The sequence below is a fragment of the Primulina tabacum genome, chromosome 6 (genome assembly GCF_025594145.1).
Source record: "Primulina tabacum isolate GXHZ01 chromosome 6, ASM2559414v2, whole genome shotgun sequence".
NCBI lineage: Eukaryota > Viridiplantae > Streptophyta > Magnoliopsida > Lamiales > Gesneriaceae > Primulina > Primulina tabacum.
In genome coordinates this window covers 37,744,631-37,765,893 of record NC_134555.1, presented here as the reverse complement: position 1 = coordinate 37,765,893, position 21,263 = coordinate 37,744,631, and the positions used below count along the sequence as shown (strand labels likewise).

Genomic DNA, 21,263 nt, shown 5'->3' with positions numbered 1-21,263 from the left:
TGATATTGAAGTTTGCTAACATTATAAACCTGATGTTTATTGATATTGTAAACATAATTTTAAGGATTTTATAGAGTCAACTATTTTGTATTACAAACTGAAAGTTTTTATACCAATAAAAAGCTCATTGATAAAAACACTTCTATAGTTTATAATAATTGATTGATTTGAGGATCATACTTGTATCTATAATATAAATTATTGATAATGCATAAATATATTGAACAAGGAATTAGATGTTCTTGAACAAATCAATAAGAAGATTCTTAAATCAACTAACCAGAATATTATAAGATTTAAGAATTCTAATATATTGAATTGTTAAATTTGGTATCTCTGTCAGTTGTTCAAATAGGGACTCAATCCCTGTGAGAACCTGAAATTCCAGCAGCAACTCATACTTCAGAAGCTGGTATTTTTCCAGCAGACATGTATTTTCCAGCAGAAGAGCGAGAAAGCAGCAGACAGTTACTGATTCAGCTTAGACTTGTAACCGAAGCATTAACATGGAATAAAGGCTGTTAATGGCAGATTATAGTCATTAATTGGGAGGCTAACTATCAGAATTTGGCCTATAAATAACACTCTCAAACCTCTGAATTGGGTTACACAAATCTTGAGACTATCACTTGAATTTTCGAGCTAAAGGAGTACTTATTTTCGAGCAGTAAAATCCAGTAGGAAGAGCAACCAGAATTCCAGTAGACTTCAACCGAAATTCTAGCAAATTACAGTAAGTAGGCTTATATATAAATATCTTGAAATCCGTTTGATAATTCTGTTTTAAAGTTCAGTTTCTGTATGTTTGATTTCTGATATATGATTTTGAAGCACTGAAACTCCCTAGTGAACTAATGGTAGGAATATATATTCTGAACATTTCTGATTTCTGATTCTGATTCTGGCCTCACCCCTTAGAGGAGAGAACATATAGGGGACTGATACCAGTTTAGCCATGAAATTCACTAACGTGCTCAGTGCTTACTAATTCTGATTTCTGTTATGAAACCTGTAAATTCTGAATTCTGATTTCTGTTCTGAAAATACGAGTTTTCTGTATATTATTGTATTACTGTTTCTGTTGTAAACGATTTCGAAACCTGGGAGTTATTCCCGTCCCTGCTTACTGAGCGAAAATCATATCACTCACCCACCAAACCCATCTCAGATAAGAACGAGGAAGAAAAGTTAGAAGAAGAAGAAGAGCATATTCAATTTTGGGGCTGGTGATGAAGATTGTTGTTCTCAGTTCTGATTCATATTTTAAATTCCGCTGCATCTGTTCCGACATTGTATTTCTGGTTTTACATTTCCGCTGTAAAACATTATTAATTGAGTTGTACCAGACATTGAATATTCAGTATTATGAATAAAAGACTGGTTTCTGAATTCTGTACTTCTGAGGCTTGTTGTTTTCGAATGTGAATTTGAGAGCAACGCCGGTGTCAACCAACCCCCGTCCTGGGGCGTGACATTGAAGTGGTATCAGAGCAAACCAGATTTCATAATCTGGGGAGGAGGAACTTGAAGTAATAAGTTCTAATAGAGTTCTGAAATTAAGTTCTGAAAGTTACTGAAATAAGCTACTGTAATAGACTTCTGAAAATTAGCTATTGTAATAGACTACTGAAAATATAGACTAACTACGTACAGTAGGGAAAAATCAGTAAGGGAAACCAGAACCAGTAGATTGAAAACCAGTAGACCCAAAACCAATAGCCCGAAACCAGAACCAGTAGATGGAAACCAGTAGACCCAAAACCAGTAGCCCGAAATCAGAACCAGTAGACGAAAACCAGCAGATCTGAATGCAGAAGACTGGGTCAGTAGACTCGGAATGCAGCAGACTGGTTCTAACAGTGCTGGAAAAGCAGCAGACTGATTGCAGTAGCATCAGAATTGCAGTAACCCACGAATTCCAGTAGGCGCATGCAGTAGACCTTGCAAATGGCATGAAAGTTGAGGTGTTTTTCGCGCAAACTTCAAACGGCCATATCTTTTGATCCCGGAGGAATTTTTACTATTAAAAGTATGTGTTGGAAAGCTCTCGACGAGGAGAACCTAACCAAGAACCAATCAATCTTTCTAGCACCACCGACGGACCCCAAAATCCTTCGTTAAGATAGGGATATCATCATTTCCGTAAAAAATTTTCAAAATTTTGAAACTTTGAGGAATTTTCATTTTCAAACGGCTTAATATTTTTGCACCAAACTTGGTATCATTCATGTTATTGATGTGAAGGATTTTTAGAAAAAATTTCACGCTATTCTGAGACCAAAAAGTTTTGAGCCATTTTCTTCTATTAAATGTTATAGGCATACTGATTCTGTTCATTCCAGTAATTGTCTATAGTTCGACTTTTATTCTTGATATCGTTTCTGAACCTTCACTTTCATGATTTGGATGTAGGATATGGCTGACCAGAGTAGCTACATTAAGAGCTTAGAGAAGAAGCTAGAGAAACTTAAGGAGCATAACTACTGCCTAAAGCAGGACAAAGACGAGTTAGAGCGTCGAGCAGAACACTTGAGGTGTGATGTTCAACGATATGCTCATTATCTGCATGAAGCAGAAGAGAGGAATAAGAAGACTCAAGAAGAGTTTGAGACCTCTTAAGAGACTGTTGCTGAGTTCATCGAGTTACGTGATACATTAGTTGAGAAGATCCAAATACTTAAGGATCAAAATCACCAACTCGTAATCCAGCATAATCAGTATAGAGAACAGACTGACGCTCAGATTCAAGAGCTGCAGGACACATGGTCATATTGAACATCTGGAAGCAGTACTAGCCAATCATGAAGAAGAACCCGAGGAGGATCCCGAAGAAGAAGTTGAAGAGGATCCTATGGATTTGGGATTAGGAGAAGTGATAGATTAGACATTCAGTAGTAGTCCTTTGTAATACCACGTGTTCCATTTGCATTTATGTTCTCATTTTCGATGTTTCGTTGTAATTGCACTTTCTTGAGGAATCAATAAAAATTTATTTCTATCCATTGGTTTCATATTTAATTTTGGAGCAATTACTCGATCATTGTGATTCCTTTGTTTAGTCTCTATTCTGCCATCAACCTTAGAACTTTCATAATTGTAGGAAATGGACGGTCGACCAGTTAGAAACAATCGCAATCCTCGTTACGGCAACCGCAACAACAACCGTAATGACGAAGATGCACAACAACCCCAACAGCAACCACCAGTAGTTGGCCTCAGTCAAGTAGATTTGATGGCTATAGCCACGATTGTGGCAACCACGCTACAAGGGTTGGTGAACCCTAATGCTAATCAGCCACCACCACCACCTCCAGCTCAAAATGGGACGAAACAGCACTATGAGTCTCTCCGAAGAGCAAGAGTCCCAAACTTTGATGGAAGTTCAGATCCCGAGGTCGGACAGAATTGGATGAAAGAGGTGGAGAATCATCTTTGATTACTTGAGGTTCCACAAGGGATCAGAGTAGATGTGATTACACATTTTCTTGTGGATAAAGCTGCCAAATGGTGGGAAGGAGTCTCACCAGCTATGTTAGAGGCGGAACCTATCACTTGGCAAAGGTTCCGAGAGGCATTCATGAGGCAGTACTTTCCAACAGCAGTTCGAGTGCAGAAGCTGTCAGAATTTGAAAGCTTGGTTCAAGAACCAAACATGACAGTGGTGGAGTATTCATCCAAGTTCCACTCGTTGGGAACTTACTCCCCAACCATCATGGGAGACGAAGCCTTGAAGATGCATCGCTTCAAGAAGGGGTTGAAAAGCCGTATTCAATCTGCCCTTGCCGTTATCGAGCCCAATAGTTTTGATGAATTGATGGGAGCCGCCATCAGGGCTGAGAATGACATCAAGAGGCGTGAAGGCGAGAACAAACTCAAACGTCCTCAGCCAAGCCAGTACCGATCGGGCCAGCAATTCAAGAGGCCTATATTTTCTAGCAACCAATTTACCAGTGCTCCATCCAAAGGAACCACTTCTTCTCAATCAAACAAAGAAGGAGTCAAGTGTCAAACTTGCGGATTCACACACACTGGTGAATGTCGTAGGAATTCTGGAGCTTGTTTCCGTTGTGGAAAGATGGACCATCGCATTGCTCAATGTCCTCTTCCAGATCCAAGGAACGGACCAACAGGAGGAACAACTCCAAACAAGCCTAAGGAGAACAAGCCAAATGCTCGAGTTTATGCTATCACCCAAGAGGAGGCTGACAACTCGAATGATTTCGTAGCTGGTACCATTTTAATCAATAATATACCTGCTTATGTGTTATTTGATTGTGGTGCTACGCATTCATTCATGTCTAAGAGATTTTCCAAGAAGTTAGGAGCTAAGCCTGATAACTTAGAAGAACCATATAGAGTAGCAACTCCTGCTAATCGAATTTTAGAAACTCGCACTCTATATCGGAATATTGGTGTTCTCATAGTAGATCAAAATTTCAAGGCAAACCTGATTCAACTAAACATGGTGGAATTCGACGTAATTATTGGAATGGATTGATTAGCCAAGAATCATGCTTTAGTAGACTGTCATGGAAAGACGGTAACCATCCAAGGTCCACACCAACAGAAACTTTTATTTCATGGAAAGACCAAAGAACGAAAGACTCTTCTTTCTGCTTCTCAAACTTGGAAAGCCGTGAAAAGTGGAGAAGAAGTTTACCTAGCTATGTTAAGCGAGGTAAAGAAAGAAACCACACTTACACTAGAAGAGATTCCGGTAGTACAAGAATTCCCGGATGTCTTTCCTGAAGAACTCCCTGGCGAACTTTCCGACCGCGAGGTGGAATTTGAGATTAATTTAGTGCCCAATGCTGCATTAATCTCAAAAGCACCATATCGAATGGCTCCGGCAGAATTGAAAGAACTCAAAGAGCAACTTCAAGAATTGTTGGATAAGAAAAAAATCCGACCAAGCGCATCTCCGTGGGGAGCTCCTGTCCTATTTGTAAAGAAGAAGGACGAAATCATGAGGATGTGTATTGATTACAGAGATCTGTCTAAGATTACAATAAAAAACAAGTATCCGCTTCCAAGGATAGATGATCTATTTGACCAACTCAAAGGAGCTTCAGTCTTTTCCAAGCTCGACTTAAGGTCAGGCTACCACCAATTGAAGGTCAAGACAGATGATATTCCGAAGACAGCCTTCAGAACAAGATATGGACACTATGAGTTCATGGTAATGCCATTCGGATTAACCAACGCTCCAGCAGTATTCATGGATCTCATGAACAGGGTGTTCAAGCCATTTCTTGACAAGTATGTTGTGGTATTCATCGACGATATTCTGGTATATTCGTCAAGTGAGGAAGACCACAAAGAACATCTTCGTCTCACCCTCCAGAAGCTGAGAGAAAAGGAACTATACGCCAAGTTGAAGAAATACGAATTCTGGCTAGAGAGCGTCACATTCTTGGGACACATATCAGCAGCAGGAGTATCTGTGGACCCTAAGAAAGTCGAAGCAATCTCAGATTGGCCTAGACCAAAGACTGTGACAGAAATTAGAAGTTTATTGGGATTAGCAGGCTATTATCGAAAATTTGTTGAAGGATTCTCTTCAATAGCAATACCTCTCACCAAACTCACACAGAAGAACTCTAAATTTCAATGGAGTGAAGATTGTGAGAAAAGCTTCGAGACTTTGAAGAAGAAGCTTACATCCACACCAGTGTTGGTATTGCCAACTGAAGGCAAAGACTTCACCATCTACAGTGATGCATCTAAAGGAGGTTTAGGATGTGTACTTATGCAAGAGGGAAGGGTGATTGCATACGCGTCAAGACAGTTGAAGCCGTATGAACAGAATTACCCAATGCATGACCTCAAATTAACTGCAGTAGTGTTCGCACTAAAGATTTGGAGACACTATTTATATGATGCTAAGTGTGAGATTTTCACTGATCACCAAAGCCTCAAGTACTTGTTCACTCAGAAAGAGTTAAACATGAGGCAGAGACGATGGATTGAACTCTTGAAAGACTACGACTTGACGATAAGCTACCACCCAGAAAAAGCAAACAAGGTAGCCGATGCTTTGAGTCGGAAGGATATGAACAAAGTAATCCTGACATCACTTTCAGCACAACCATGTCTTCGAGAGACAATCAAGATAAGTCAAGATAGATATTCCGCTTTGGTGAAACTAAAAGAGCAAGTTAAAGAAGGGAAATCACCAGATTTTGAGATCGATAACAAAGGAATCTTGTGGATGAAAGGACGATTGTGTGTACCAGACATCGATAACCTTCGACAAGAAGTAATGTTTGAAGCACATAAGTCAAAATTTTCAGTTCATCCTGACAGTACCAAGATGTATAGAGATTTGAAGAAAATTTTTTGGTGGAGTGGAATGAAGAAAGACGTAGCAATGTATGTTTCTAAGTGTCACGTGTGCCAGCAAGTCAAGGCAGAGCACCAAAAACCTGGAGGACTTCTGCAACCTCTAGAAATTCCAGAATGGAAATGGGAACATATCTCCATGGACTTTGTTGTCGGGTTACCAAAGTCTAGACAAAGTCATGACGGCATCTGGGTAATCGTAGATAGACTCACAAAATCTGCACATTTCTTACCTGTCCGCATGAACTATAATTTGGACAAGCTAGCCACATTGTACATGAATGAGATCGTACGATTGCATGGAGTTCCAGCTAGCATACTATCAGATAGAGATCCGAGGTTTACATCCCGCTTTTGGAAGAGCTTACAACAAGCTATGGGGACTAAGGTTACTCTTAGTACGGCATATCACCCTCAGACCGATGGCCAAACAGAGAGGACAATTCAGACTCTATAAGATATGCTGAGAGCATGTGCTCTAGACTTCAGTGGTAATTGGAGCGAACATCTGCCCTTAATCGAATTCGCGTACAATAATAGTACCACAGTAGTATTGGAATGGCACCATACGAAGCTCTGTATGGATGAAAGTGTCGATCACCACTGTATTGGGATGAGGTAGGGGGAAAAGTCATTGTTGGACCCGAAATGATCCAACAAACAGTGGATAAAGTCACTTTGATCAAAGATAGATTAAAAGCTGCACAAGATCGACAGAAAAGATGGGCTGACCTGAAAAGAAGACCTGTGGAATTCGAAGTTGGAGAGAAGGCATATGTGAAAGTGTCACCCATGAAGGGTGTAATCCGATTCAATAAGGCTGGGAAACTGAATCTCAGATACGTCGGACCATTTGAGATTCTTGATAAAGTGGGAACACTTGCTTACAGATTAACACTTCCACCTGATATGTCAAGAATCCATAATGTTTTCCACGTCTCACAACTTAGAAGATATATTTCCGATCCTAGTCATATTCTTGAAGCTGGACCACTGTTGGTTGAGGAAAATTTAAATGAAGGGCTAAAATATGAAGAGATTCCAATTCGAATTGTGGATAACAAAGACCAAGTACTGAGGAGACGAACTATTCCATATGTCAAAGTACAATGGTCCAACCACACCGAAAGAGAAGCTACTTGGGAGTTGGAAGAAAAGATGCGAGATCAATACTCTTATCTCTTTGAGGAGCATGTTCAACCAAGTTTCGAGGACGAAACTTCTCATAAGGAGGGAGGGATGTGAGAACCTTTAATTCCAGCAGCAACTCATATTTCAGAAGCTGGTATTTTTCCAGCAGACATGTATTTTCCAGCAGACAGAATCCAGCAGCAGAAGAGCGAGAAAACAGCAGACAGTTACTGATTCAGCTTAGACTTGTAACTGAAGCATTAACATGGAATAAAGGCTGTTAATGACAGAATATAGTCATTAATTGGGAAGCTAACAGTCAGAATTTGGCCTATAAATAACACTCTCAAACCTCTGAATTGGGTTACACAAATCTTGAGACTATCACTTGAATTTTCGAGCTAAAGGAGTACTTATTTTCGAACAGTAGAATCCAGTAGGAATAGCAACCAGAATTCCAGTAGACTTCAACCGAAATTCTAGCAAATTACAGTAAGTAGGCTTATATATAAATATCTTGAAATCCGTTTGATAATTCTGTTTTAAAGTTCAGTTTCTGTATGTTTGATTTCTGATATATGATTTTGAAGCACTGAAACTCCCTAGTGAACTAATGGTAGGAATATATATTCTGAACATTTCTGATTTCTGATTCTGATTCTGGCCTCACCCCTTAGAGGAGAGAACATATAGGGGACTGATACCAGTTTAGCCATGAAATTCACTAACGTGCTCAGTGCTTACTAATTCTGATTTCTGTTATGAAACCTGTAAATTCTGAATTCTGATTTCTGTTCTGAAAATACGAGTTTTCTGTATATTATTGTATTACTGTTTCTGTTGTAAACGATTTCGAAACCTGGGAGTTATTCCCGTCCCTGCTTACTGAGCGAAAATCATATCACTCACCCACCAAACCCATCTCAGATAAGAACGAGGAAGAAAAGTTAGAAGAAGAAGAAGAGCATATTCAATTTTGGGGCTGGTGATGAAGATTGTTGTTCTCAGTTCTGATTCATATTTTAAATTCCGCTGCATCTGTTCCGACATTGTATTTCTGGTTTTACATTTCCGCTGTAAAACATTATTAATTGAGTTGTACCAGACATTGAATATTCAATATTATGAATAAAAGACTGGTTTCTGAATTCTGTACTTCTGAGGCTTGTTGTTTTCGAATGTGAATTTGAGAGCAACGCCGGTGTCAACCAACCCCCGTCCCGGGGCGTGACAATCCCTGTATTTTCTGGAATGAAAATGTAATTATAAATGTGGGTCCACGACTCGTGACCTGATGTTTGCGAAGATATTTAATAAGAATAATAATTTACAGAATATACAATTTGTAAAAATGGGTTGGTTGATTAATTATATGTTGGGTTAAACATGCATGAGCGAGAGTAGTACTGAGATGAGTGACCTATTGGAAAGTTCTCGTACGTCAAGCTGCTTACGTTACACCGCTTAATCTGGTTGTCTAGTTGGGCCGTAAAAGAATGACGCCAGATCTTAACATGTAATATTGTCTCTGCCGGAGATATGGCCGATAGTAGAAAAATGATAAAAATGATCTCTAAAGATATCTTTTAATTATCTTTGGAGTTCATGCCTTGATAATCATGTAAAAGAAGATAATAACTAACAGACTAAAAATAGAAGAAAATTTACCTGTTTTTGCTGGTATGAAGGGCTCATCTTTTCGAGTACTTGCCTTCCTTCCATACCTGGAACCGGTTTCTTGCGATTCGCGGTATGTATGGCATGAGCTGACGCTGCTAACGCAGTAGCAAATTCGATATCACACGAGTCATATCCACGTCTCATTTTTGGGCTACAAATTTCGAGAAATACAAGACTTCAATGATATTGTTCAAATTTTACTGCAGGCACTTGTAACTAAATTAACACTTGTAATGGTAATTAGCTTTGTTGTCTCCGAAGTCATCTCTGTGGTTAAGAATTAAGCCAACTAATAAAAATAAGTTCAATGATTTCTCAATATGAATACAAAGGTGGATTTTTATCAAAGGTAAGCAAATTAAGGCCATGCAAAAATAAATAAGATGAAGCACTTAGAGTCATAAATTTTGATTAAAAATGGAATAAATATATATTTGGGATGAAAATTAATTGACTTGGATAAAGTTATATGGAAAAACATAAATAATATATTTAAAAAGGAAATCCAACTACAAATAAATGTAGGTCACCTTTTACGTACTCACCACTATTCGCTAAAGCAAAGAATTTCTCTTGGGTTGTAAACTCAAACCCTAAATAATAACCTGATAAATTAACTTTCATTTTTTTTTTCTTCTTGAAAATGAATAAATTAACTTTCGAACATGGATACTTGTGAAAAATTATGTTTCGATTCCTTGTTTGTTTCAGAGATTTCTTTAGAGTGTATGTCGTGAGATTGAATGAGTAATACCAAAGTTTTCTTAAGAAAAACAAGTCAAGCCAACAAATCTAAACAAATTAACCCATTTCGCATTTTCAAAGAAAACGAAAAAAGAAAAATAAATCTACTTATTTATAAGGAAAAATTACCCCGAAACCAACTCTTGATAATTTTACATCGAAAAATTAAGAAACAAGGTATATAGTATTACTTTTCTGGTGGAAAAAAAAAAGAAACTATTTCATTAAAACCTTAAATACAAAACTTTTTTTGTGTATTTTGGATAATTATTCCTATTTATTTGCTACTTACATTCTTATATATAAACTAAAGAAGCACAATGGTTCAAATGATTAATATTAAGATAAAAAATTGTGTGAGACGGTCTCACAGGTCGTATTTTGTGAGACAGATCTCTTATTTGAGTCATCCATGAAAAAGTATTACTTTTTATTGTGAATATCGATAATATTAACTCATCTCACAAATAAAGTTCGTGAGACCGTCTCACAACGGACTTACTATAATATTAATTAAACATATTCCTTTAGTGTCAAAACAAGTTCAAATCTTGTCCAAAATCGTGTCCCGAACCTTGTCCGAATCATATAGAAATATGGATTGTATATCAAAGCTACGAATTATTATAAACCGGTGAAACATGGAGACAACGGTAACATGACGGAAGGTTACACGATATGGGACAATTGTAGCCATGGCTACAGGCTTCTACTTTCCAAGCAGACGACGGCCACGTTGAGTAACGCCTTTCACCCGGGTATTCAGCACCTCCACATCATCCTGAACATTATCGATAGCTTTGGTTTGCCTGCAGTGAAAGAGCCGTATGGGAATAATTAATCTGTATCTCCAATGGATAAATTTATTTGATCATAGTTCGATAGTCGTGATAGACTGCTTTATCACACAGGCTGCCACACAAACACCAAGATTCACACTTTCCGGAACAAAGAACAGATAAATTCGAGAGAAAGGTTGAATAAAACTAGCCTTTCAATTTCAGATCCCATGTCTATAGCCATATGCTTTAGCTCCCCCAGTATGTTACTTAAATCTGTGAGCGAATCATCTTGTTTGGCTTTCTCAAACTGGTAAAAAAAACATGTAATTATAATCAGTTGGGCGTCAAAAAAAGTAAAAGGCGTACTTTATCACATCAACACTTCATTTCTTAAACCTAAATATTACACATGAGAAAGCATACCTCAACTTTCTGCAACGTATTTGTGGGTTCGTTCGGTGGTGTACGGCTATGAGATATTTCCTTGGAAGTATGAGTCAGCCCCAATTTTTCTCTTTGCTCCAAGTGATTGCCATTTATTTGCACCGGATCATCTACAGAATAACAAGCCTTATAATCAAGAAATTGCAAAGAAAACTATAAAAATAAAACCTTCCCACTGGTCTAGGAATATAAGCCTAAAGATCGGTCATGTTGGAATGTTCGACGAATGATATATGTGATAAATACAAAAAAAACATGGTCACATACCTCGAACGATCACAGGGCCTGCTATTGGGCGAGTTTTCTTGGGCTTCCATGTCTCGGAGAACATGCCCCCAAGACTTCCCATGAGCTTTTCACCCTGTGATGTATAGGCACATGGTTTTAGGAACAATTATTGCAAGTAGCAGAGACATAACGGGCATAATTAGCTGAAACATTTAACATATATAGGAATGATGAATTATCATCGATCCAGAGACAAGGCATGTACATTTTAGAGGGTAAATCCAAAATCACCATTAATTATAGTAGTTTCACAACGCCTAGATCATCTTCATGTCTTCCTAGAACTTAGACGAGATTAACGAAGACTAGTTTTTAGAATGTTCTGTGACAAGGATAAAGAATGGAAGTGATGGTAACTTAGAGTTGTTGAGTATATATATATTCAAAAAGCCCACTTTTAGCAATAAAGGGGGGTGAAACAAATGCATACATGTGAAATCCATTAGAAATATGAGCATACAAACTTAGTGAAGCATGCAAGAGACAGATAACTCCTCACTGAGTTTAGACAAGCAAGTGAAAGATTAAGTTGAATCAAATATAGAAGAGTACACTAATGAGGAGAAAGAGGGGATCATTCTCGAAGAAAAGACGAAGAAAAAGTTTTACTTTAAAAATAGACAAACAAGGAAAAATGTTTCATTTAGTTCTGAGGTTTCACTACTGAAGTTGAATGAAAGAGTTTGAGTTCCTATTTTAGCCTGAATTCTTGACTCCACCTCTGATACCTCTCCTTAAAAATAGCAGATGGATACAAAATTATGCACAAGTGTCGTCAGTAATGCATTTTCTCTTGCCATATTTCCTCTTCATTCCCTCCACCATGGTTTAGGATTCACATATGAATTTAACAGTAACAATTCTAAAACTAAGCCAGGAAAAGCTCAAGGCCAAACTTAGAATTATGTTTCCTGTTATATGCCTTTCAATGAGTCGAATGTTCAAACACTTGTGAATTAATTCAATGCTTACTGCAGATACTGTTACTGGCCCACATATCTTTGGCTTCTAATATGCGAGTGTTTCTGCATGAGAAGAATACCAACCATACAAAAATTAAACATACCCTACTAAGGTCATGATCGATATCAGCAGCAACCATGTGAGTTCTCGTAATCTGTTCTCCCTGTTGATGCAAAGAGATCAATGTTTTAGTAGCTTCATCTTTCATATCTTCAGCAATTTTGAGACAACTATTGACAGTAGTTGTAGTCTCCTCCGCCTTATATACAGCATAATCTTCCAATTCCTGCACACTTTGGTTCTCCAATCCACCGGAATCCCGGAAATCATTGTTGTACTTGTTTCTAGCTGCCGAAGAAAGAAAAGGCTTAGATGATGAGGTCTCTTTAATCTCGTCATCATCAAAAGGGTTCGAGCTTGAATTCGGTGTCATGGGAGAAGGGTCTGACGAGGTTCGTCTAGCCGCTTGAAGGGATTGCTTACTGTCAGTTTCATCATCTGAATCAAACGGATTAGAAATGGGATTATCAGGGACTTTTGGGTCGCCTGAGTGGTGCTTAGAGAACCTATGCAAGGGGGATTTCTTCTGACCAAACATTTTATACCACCAAATGAATTTAGGATCAAAATAGGACGTGTTTTGATAGTGAATCTGAAAGTCTTATCAAAAAAGAATACGTCCTGTGATCGTGAAGTTCCTGGGAACGAAAAATAACACGTACCCAACAGTCAGGGCATCTGCAAGAGCATAGAAACAATCATAAATAATAAACACAAACACACAAAAAAGAACAGCATAGAACTATTGAACAAACAAAAGAAAGAAAAACAAAGATTTGATCAGCACTTGGACTGATGAGGTAAAATAAAATCTAGTTCATATTATTCACAAAAATGAGGTAACACCTTTGAGCAAAAAGAACGACTTCCCGTCCATATACTAAGGCCCCAACTAACGAATTCTCCATAGACAATGAAAGTAAAAGCTTCCACCCGTCCTCGACAAGAAGATAAAAATTTACAATTTACATAATTCACTAACCAATTAACTCTCTTTCTGATTACAGCAACTTATTATGCAGTGGTAATTTCGGACAAAGACCCATTGTACCAAGCAGGCGATTTATAAAGAACGTTGATAAGTATTTCATAAATCCGAATTTCATCATACAGAAGTACTAAAAATACGTCATATAATCGAACTTTCAGTTGGAAACCAACCAAATGTCAAAATAAAAGAAAAAACCCAATATATATATATATATAACGAGAGGACTTACGATTGACCAACAACGAGCAAATCAGCTTAACCAACATAACTATAAAAACAGTAAAATCACATCTCTCCTTCAGCAGGAAGTTCAAAACACCCAGAAGGCACGAACAAATCAAACTATTAAACTTCATACGAAACTTGAAGATGGAAACTTTTGAACTGGGTCACATGGAAATCCACAAATTCATTTCAAATTCTTGCAGATTAATAAAGAAAAGATAGGCGGTAATACCTGAAATATTAAAGGGACAATCAAGAATTAAGAGAGCTCCAAAAGGGAAGTCTTTTTCTGAAAAATTCAACGACGATAACGCAGAGAAATGAATTTGGAATTGGAATAAATGAATGATGAAAAATCTTCGTTGAGAGACTTGGTAAGAGCCAAGAGGATTCGAAATTGGTCGGAAACTGCGAGTATTCAAACATAGCCCCCTTGGCCATGAAACTGTTACATGGATATGAATTTACTTTTTAATATATAATATTTTCTTACATCAAGTAATTTTAAAAAAAATCATAAATGATTATTTATATGTGAATTTTGATAATTAATTAGAATATTTATTTTAATACGATAATTTATTGTTATTTTCTAAATTTATAACATCTTGTAATAAAATTTTGGGTTATTTAATTTAAAATTGATATGATTTATTTTGTGTGTACACAATGACATCGTGATAAATAATATACTATAACATAGATATAAAACTAGTAAGAAAATATTTTTTTTGTTTACAAAATTATGATTATTTTGATTATCTAAATCATTAATTTCAAATTAATATTTTTTACATCTATACTTCTATACTATTTTATTAAGTTTGAGATACTTAGAGTAACTAACTTTGGTGTCATGGTCTGTTTTAATGAATATATATATTAATAAAATGTTAAATTTTTAATGCAATTTATATCTAGTTCAGCAGATAGAGTCATTATTTTTTTGGGTTTAGGTTATATGTTCAATTCTCACTAAGGTAATTTTTTATTATTTTATTTTTCAATTTATTTTTTAATTTATATATCAGAATTACAGTGTAGTCCCTCACTATTTCTTATAATTATATTTTGATCATCATTTAAATATAAATCAAATAAATTATAAAAAATATTATACAAGCACGTAACGCGTGCGTCGGTGCACTAATAGATATTAACTTTATTCACATCCACTACATGTGTAACTTTGGCAATGAAGTACTTTGTGTAGTATCTCTAAACAAATTGATTTTAAAATTATGATGTTATCCTTATTTTACAAAACAAATTGCACAAATATTTAAATTATTAATTATAAAATTTCAAAAATTCACATATCACCTAAATAATAATTACAAATTGCAACAACCAAAAAATGTGGTTATTAATTTATTTAAGAATTAGTTAAATAAATTGTTGTCAAAAGACCTGTGTTGTGTGCATGATAATATTTAACACGTACATAGAAGTGGACAATAGAATTAAGATTAGAAAGAAGCAAGTTGGACCTTTTCCAATGGTAACATTGAATTAATCCACTAATGCATTTTTAATCATCCCCAACCCCACAAAAAAAATAAAAATAAAAATATAAACTCTATGCAAGGGAGAGCCGAATAAATTATATCAAGTATACAATAAAAAAAAGTTAAGATTTGTGTGGATGACAATAGTATTGAAATGTGTGATCTCATAGAAATTCTTGTGCGTCAAATTACTTATAGAATCATCAAAAGAGATCAAGTTCGTCGGTCCAACCCTGAAAAACAGGCGAGTTATGTTACCCATTTAGTGACCAACTTGAAGGCGCCCAAAAACAAAAACAAGTCAACTCATTTGGATAGCTGGTTGGGACATGTATTTTTATTTTTACCATATTGTTTCAATGATTTATGTATGATTAATATGTTTTAAAATGATTTATGTATGATAGTTTTTGGAATTTTATATTATATATAATGATTTTGTGTTATCGATTAATAACTTTTGAAATATTTACATTATTTATAATAATTTATGGATATTTTTTTTAAAAAAAATATTTTTGGCAATTTTTGATTGGTTGACCCACAACCCATATTGGGTTGGCTTGTGTTGGAGTTTTCTCAATCCGCTAAATTAGCATATCAGCCTTTTTGACAACTCTGCGGCGGAAAGGAGAGCTTCCCTCTGGGTTTTCGTCTACCATAAAAAATTATATTTTTTCATGAATCAGATCGGGTTGGAGATCCGTCTTGTGAGAACCTGAATTTCCAGCAGCAGCTAACATTTTTCAGCAGCTAGCAATATTCAGTAGCAAAGAAAAATTCCAGCAGAAGCTAACAATTTCAGCATCAGCTAATATTTCAGAAGCTGATATTTTTTTTCCAGCAGATAGAATCCAGCAGCAGACAGAATTCCAGCAGACAGTTACTAATTCAGCATATGACTTGTAACTGAAGCATTTAACACGGAATAAATGTTGTTAATGGCATATTATAGCCATTAATTGGGAGGCTAACAGTCAGAATTTTGTCTATAAATAACACCCTCAAACCTCTGAATTGGTGTTACACAAATTTTGAGTTATCACTTGAATTTTCGAGATAAGAGAGTGCTTATTTTCGAGCAGTAGAAACCAGTAGCGAGAGCAAGCATATTTTCAGACTTCAACCGAAACTCTCCAGCAAATTACTGTAAGTGGGCTTATGTATAAATATCTTGAATCCAGTTTGACGATTTATGTTTTAAAGCGAAGTTTCTGTATGTTCGATTTCTGATATCTGATTTTTGAAGTACTGAAACTTAGTGAACTAATGGTAGGAATATATATTCTGAACATTACTGATTACTGGCCTCACCCCTTAGAGGAGAGAACATATAGGGGACTGATATCAGTTTAGCCATGAAATTCACAAACATGCTCAGTGCTTACTTGATAATTTCTGATTACTGATTACCGAATACTGATTTCTGTTTATTGATTTCTGAATACTGATTTCTGTTCTGAAAATAAGAATTTCTGTATATCATTCGGATTACTGTTTCTGTTTAAAAATGGTTTTGAAAACTGGGAGTTATTCCCGCCCCCGCTTATACCAAACCCATCTCAAATAAGAACGAGGAAGAAATATTAGAAGAAGAAGAGCAGATTCACTTTTGGGGCTGGTGAAGAAGATTGTCATTTCTCAGTTCTGATTTTAGTTTATGTTATTTCTGCTGCATCTGTTAAGATACTGTTATGTATGGTTTTATATTTTCGCTGCAAAACATTTGCTCTTTGAGTTGTATCAGACAATGAATATTATGAATAAAAGACTGGTTTCTGAATTTTGTACTTATGAGGCTTATTGTTTTCAAATGTAAATTTGAGAGTAACGTCGATGTCAACCAACCTCTGTCCCGGGGCGTGACACGTCTCACAATACTCATGGGAGTTCTTGAGTAGAAACTAGATAGCAAATGAGAAAACATGTCATGTAGTTCATACTTCTGGTTTAATTTTAAACATAATGAGTAAAAAACTTAACTAATTTTTAAAACTAAAATCTTTATCGAAACTTAAATTTAGAAAATATATTATTGTTAATTAAGCAAAATTTAATTGTACAAATTTAAAAGATCAAAAAATCTGAAAATTAAATTGGGCACGTATCCCTTTAATTCCTAATATGATACCAAGAACAAAAATGACAAAAAAATAAAAAAAAAAACTAAACCAATTGTTCAATATGTGGTTTAGAACTGACATGCTAAATCGTTAGTTCTAGGGTTCGGAAAAGCCTAATTCTTAACTGACCCATTGCGTGAGTTCCGAACGGTCGACCTCGTTAACCTGATCATCGACCACGGTCTAGTTCAAGGCCAGGTCCTGTTCACCATGAAACCTTGGTCACCTTTAACTAAGATCTCGAATCATGTCTTATTATTCGTAACACTCAGATTTACTGTCAATCTAATAATATGTATCGGTGATAGATGAACTATAAGTTTTCAATAATAACATAGCAAAATAGTTATAAATTCCGCGAATATAGAATAAAAACCTACTTAGAACAGATCATATATGCGATAGTTGAGGTTTTAATGTTCAAAGTTGTTTAATGAGACCAATTTATTGCATTTTAAGCTTTCTCGGCTGCGCATTCAGTTGGCCTAACTTATCAGCCCCATTATTAGGGATGTTTTACAAGTCAAAACAAAACAAAGACAAAGACAAAGAAGGGGTAATAACACTTATAGTGTACATTCAATTTTTTTCTGAGTAATTTGGTTTAATATTTTTGTAAAATTGAGACGGATTTAGTGTACGAGCCACCTCTTGAGTTTAGAAATTTTTTTGAAAAGATTTATGGAGAAATATAACTAGTAATTTTGATTCACGATTTCCGTAAAATAAGACGAATACGAAGCAATTAACATCAAATATTGTCTCGTAGAAGCTCGCTCGTAAAGTGTAGGCTCGTCGTCTCGAAACATGAAATTGCATTTCATAGAATATACATAAAATTCTTTATGTCACAACTTGAGACTCTGTTAAAAAGCTTACTTGCAGTTTTTTTAATTATAAAATAGACTTCACAGAGGCCAAATCTGTATTTCAAGTGGTAATATAAAAGTAAACATTAGTGCAGGAACAGTCAATGGAGCACACATTAACTTACAATAATGTATATAATTGACATATAAATAAACAATAATAATTAATTAAGCATGAAAGGGAAAGGAGAAGGGTAGCCATAATTAAAGCCATATTTTAATTATATATATATATAGAAATTGAAACATATTAAAAAAAAATATTTAATACACATGTTATCTTATCAAAACATTTGGAATACCACTGCAAAAAATAAGATATAAAACGACTTCGTGTACATTATAAATTGCTTCCACATGCCAATTTTCAATACCTCATAGTTTCCCTTCATTGCCAAGTCAAAAATAATCACAGCACAAGAATTTTAGGTTGCAGTGATGCAATGCATGCCATGTTAAAAGATACAGAAAAAATTATTATTAACATTTGATTAAATCAAATAGTAAACTAGAGATTTAGGCTCCAGACATACTAACAATTTAAATATATTAAAGATCAAATGTTATATAATCCAGAAATGACCAAAGAAATCAGGAAGAAAAATGAAGAAAGAAAATGTAAGCTCAGAGCTAATAGGCCTATTAGTATTGCTAGTGCTTAGAGAACTTCAGACATTCTGTAAAGAATCAATGAATCTGTACATTGGTAAAATGGCTAGCAAGATCATGCTCAGCTCGAGAGAAAGCCAGGCAACGGTCTATGCTCGTTTCCACTTTCGCTATCGTTGCTTATGCCAATCCACCATTCTTCGTGATCAACCGGAGCAGGCAAGTTGAGATCAAGAAAGTCCGGAGTGTTTGAGGCCGGCATTTGAATCACAACAGACGGACGAGTAGTACTTTTGGGCTGATCTGCTATCAAATGTGATCTCTTGTGCCCACCTAAAGCCTGCCCTGACGGGAAAACCTTGAAGCAAATTGGGCACTCATGCTCCTTAATTTTCAAGAATTCAACTTCTGATGCAGTTTTGGTGGCAAAAGCACTAATTTTTGCCATGCTTTTAGTACTTTGAATGGGTGAATTTTCGGTTTCGTGGCTGTCGTTTTCGCTTCTTGGAGCACAGAAGCCTTTGAACTTTTTGTGGCTAGCTCTGTGACCCCCAAGAGCTTGATATGAAGGGAAGGCTTTTTGGCATATCGTGCATAAGAATTTTCTGGTTTTCTCAAAATCATGGGACTCAAAAGGGCTGTATACAAATAGGGATTTGCAGGTTTTAACAGGCACACTCGCTTCAGAATCATTTGAATCAATGCACTTTCTCTTGCTTGACTTAGCCTTGTTGAATTTCACCCCTTCAAACTGATCCAATCCACTTTTCTGGATCATATTCCTCGGCGAGTTAACTTCAGATTCTTGATCAAGATTTTTCTTCTTTCTCGTGTTCTTGAGCTTATCTCTCGATTTATTGAACTTAGACTCACTACAAAACGACCCTTTGCCAGAATTCTTACCAAATTTCTTACCTTCCGAAAAATCCAAACTATTATAAGAGGAATCAGAAGAATTCATGTCACCCCAATTGATAGCAGCATCCCTTGAAAGCATGATCAAACTCAAAGCAACCTCTTCTTGCTCTTGTTGATCAATCTCAGAAACACAAGGCGAAAAATTGGCTAAAGACGATGAATTTATAGTAGATATGTACCTTTTCATTCTGTTTGACCTCTTTTTCTTGCAAAATGGAACTGCTGATTCACTGTCAGACTGGCTATCCCAAGAATCATCTTCTGAACTATTGGCGATCTTTCTATTGACAGAATGGGATTTCATATGGCCAAACAAAGCCTTCCAGGACTGGAAACTTTTGCCACATTCTTTACAGAATTTTTCTTGAAGCAAAGTATCTTCTTCACTTGGCTTTGAGAATTTTCTGGTCTTCTTTGGATTCTCCCTTAGTCCATAACCACATGGGATCCCGGAAAGTTTGTCGAATCTAGCATTGTTTTTGCCATCGGTAAGAGGCGGAGGTCCGTTTTCTTGAAACTTACGATCTCGACCAGATGAGATATGGATCAAATGAGACCCCACGTGGCCACCCAAAGATCTCCCACAGGGGAAGCTCTTGCTGCAGAATTTGCAGATATGCTTCCATTCTTGATCTCCCTCCATAACTGAATCGGGATTTTTAAAGAAATTCAGGAAACACAGATTAAAAAAAAAATTCAACTTCTGGCTTATTGATCAAACGCTAATGAAACAGCCCAAAATCAAGGAACAAGAATATTATAAACTCAAGCTTGAAGTTGGATCACAGGTTTCTTGAATCTAAAACTGGTGAAGAAAAACAAAATCAAATATTTGATATTCTCTCAACTCTCTGCCTCTGGAGTAGAACAAGATCCCATAAACAAGAAATGTGTAAACGAAAATTAAAAACCAGAGAAACGAAAAGAAAGGCAAGCTAGTTAGCAACTTAAAAAGACCTCCCTCTTTGTTTCTCTCTATGTTTAAGCTACTTTTACTAGTTTCAGAAGGAGCAGTAGCTATAGGGTAGTTGAAAGTTGAAGAAATTATCGATTTTGAAGAGTCAGTTTACCTTTGTTACTTATGACGGAAATATATTTTAATGCATATATGTATATGTATGTATAGTGATTTGAAATGGGTTTCTGTGGGAGGAGAAATCCATGCATGAAAGCAAAGATAAAAAGAGGTAAATTAAAGCAAATACAGATAGCAGCACGTGTAGTCCAACTGAGAATCCTACGGCAACCCAATCTGACTGCTCGTATTTTTCCTAGTGGTGGAGCAATCCAACGGCTCCAGAAAAAAAAAAAAGAAAAGAAAAGAAAAGAAAAGAAAAGATTATTCAATATTTCAAGAATAGTTTATGAAACAATTTTTTTTAAAAAAAATTTTAACTGATAAAAACGATTCTTTCCTTTGTCTCTTGCTATTGGAGAAGCCTACATTGCCAAATGAAAGAGGGGATTAGGGGCTCTACTATATTAATCAAGAGGCAACTTGAGGGTCAGATTTTTTTGTTAAAAAAAATTTTAACTGATAAAAACGATTCTTTCCTTTGTCTCTTGCTATTGGAGAAGCCTACATT

The 21,263-nt window shown here is 36.0% G+C and overlaps 2 protein-coding genes across 3 annotated transcripts; both read right to left on the bottom strand.

Moving 5' to 3' along the window:
• Positions 1–10,425: 10,425 nt before the first annotated feature.
• LOC142549357 (SNAP25 homologous protein SNAP33-like) lies at positions 10,426–14,090 on the bottom strand. 2 transcript variants are annotated; one of them, XM_075658272.1, is made up of 6 exons: positions 13,883–14,090; positions 12,478–13,112; positions 11,391–11,484; positions 11,103–11,233; positions 10,889–10,986; positions 10,426–10,706 (listed from the first exon to the last, which is right to left on the bottom strand). In XM_075658272.1, the coding sequence occupies exons 2-6, from the start codon at positions 12,970–12,972 to the stop codon at positions 10,607–10,609; spliced, it is 918 nt and encodes a 305-aa protein (XP_075514387.1). In that variant the 5' UTR covers positions 12,973–13,112; positions 13,883–14,090; the 3' UTR covers positions 10,426–10,606. The 2 variants fall into 2 exon arrangements, with proteins under 2 accessions (XP_075514387.1, XP_075514388.1); XM_075658273.1 differs by having other exon boundaries at positions 12,478–13,072.
• Positions 14,091–18,699: 4,609 nt separating this feature from the next.
• LOC142548183 (uncharacterized) lies at positions 18,700–20,848 on the bottom strand. The gene is made up of 2 exons (XM_075656506.1): positions 20,748–20,848; positions 18,700–20,322 (listed from the first exon to the last, which is right to left on the bottom strand). Exons 1-2 carry the CDS (start codon positions 20,842–20,844, stop codon positions 18,881–18,883), a joined length of 1,539 nt encoding a protein of 512 aa, XP_075512621.1. The 5' UTR covers positions 20,845–20,848; the 3' UTR covers positions 18,700–18,880.
• Between the last annotated feature and the right edge of the window lie 415 nt (positions 20,849–21,263).

Excerpts from the sequence above, each read along its gene's own strand:
- LOC142549357 (XM_075658272.1), bottom strand. The coding sequence starts at position 12,972 with ATGTTTGGTCAGAAGAAATCCCCCTTGCATAGGTTCTCTAAGCACCAC. Across the intron at positions 11,485-12,477 it reads TCGATCATGACCTTAGTAGG|GGTGAAAAGCTCATGGGAAG; the intron begins GTATGTTTAATT and ends TATACATCACAG. Across the intron at positions 11,234-11,390 it reads AGGCCCTGTGATCGTTCGAG|ATGATCCGGTGCAAATAAAT; the intron begins GTATGTGACCAT and ends GTTATTCTGTAG.
- LOC142548183 (XM_075656506.1), bottom strand. The coding sequence starts at position 20,844 with ATGCATGGATTTCTCCTCCCACAGAAACCCATTTCAAATCACTATACA. Across the intron at positions 20,323-20,747 it reads TTCCGTCATAAGTAACAAAG|TTATGGAGGGAGATCAAGAA; the intron begins GTAAACTGACTC and ends ATCCCGATTCAG.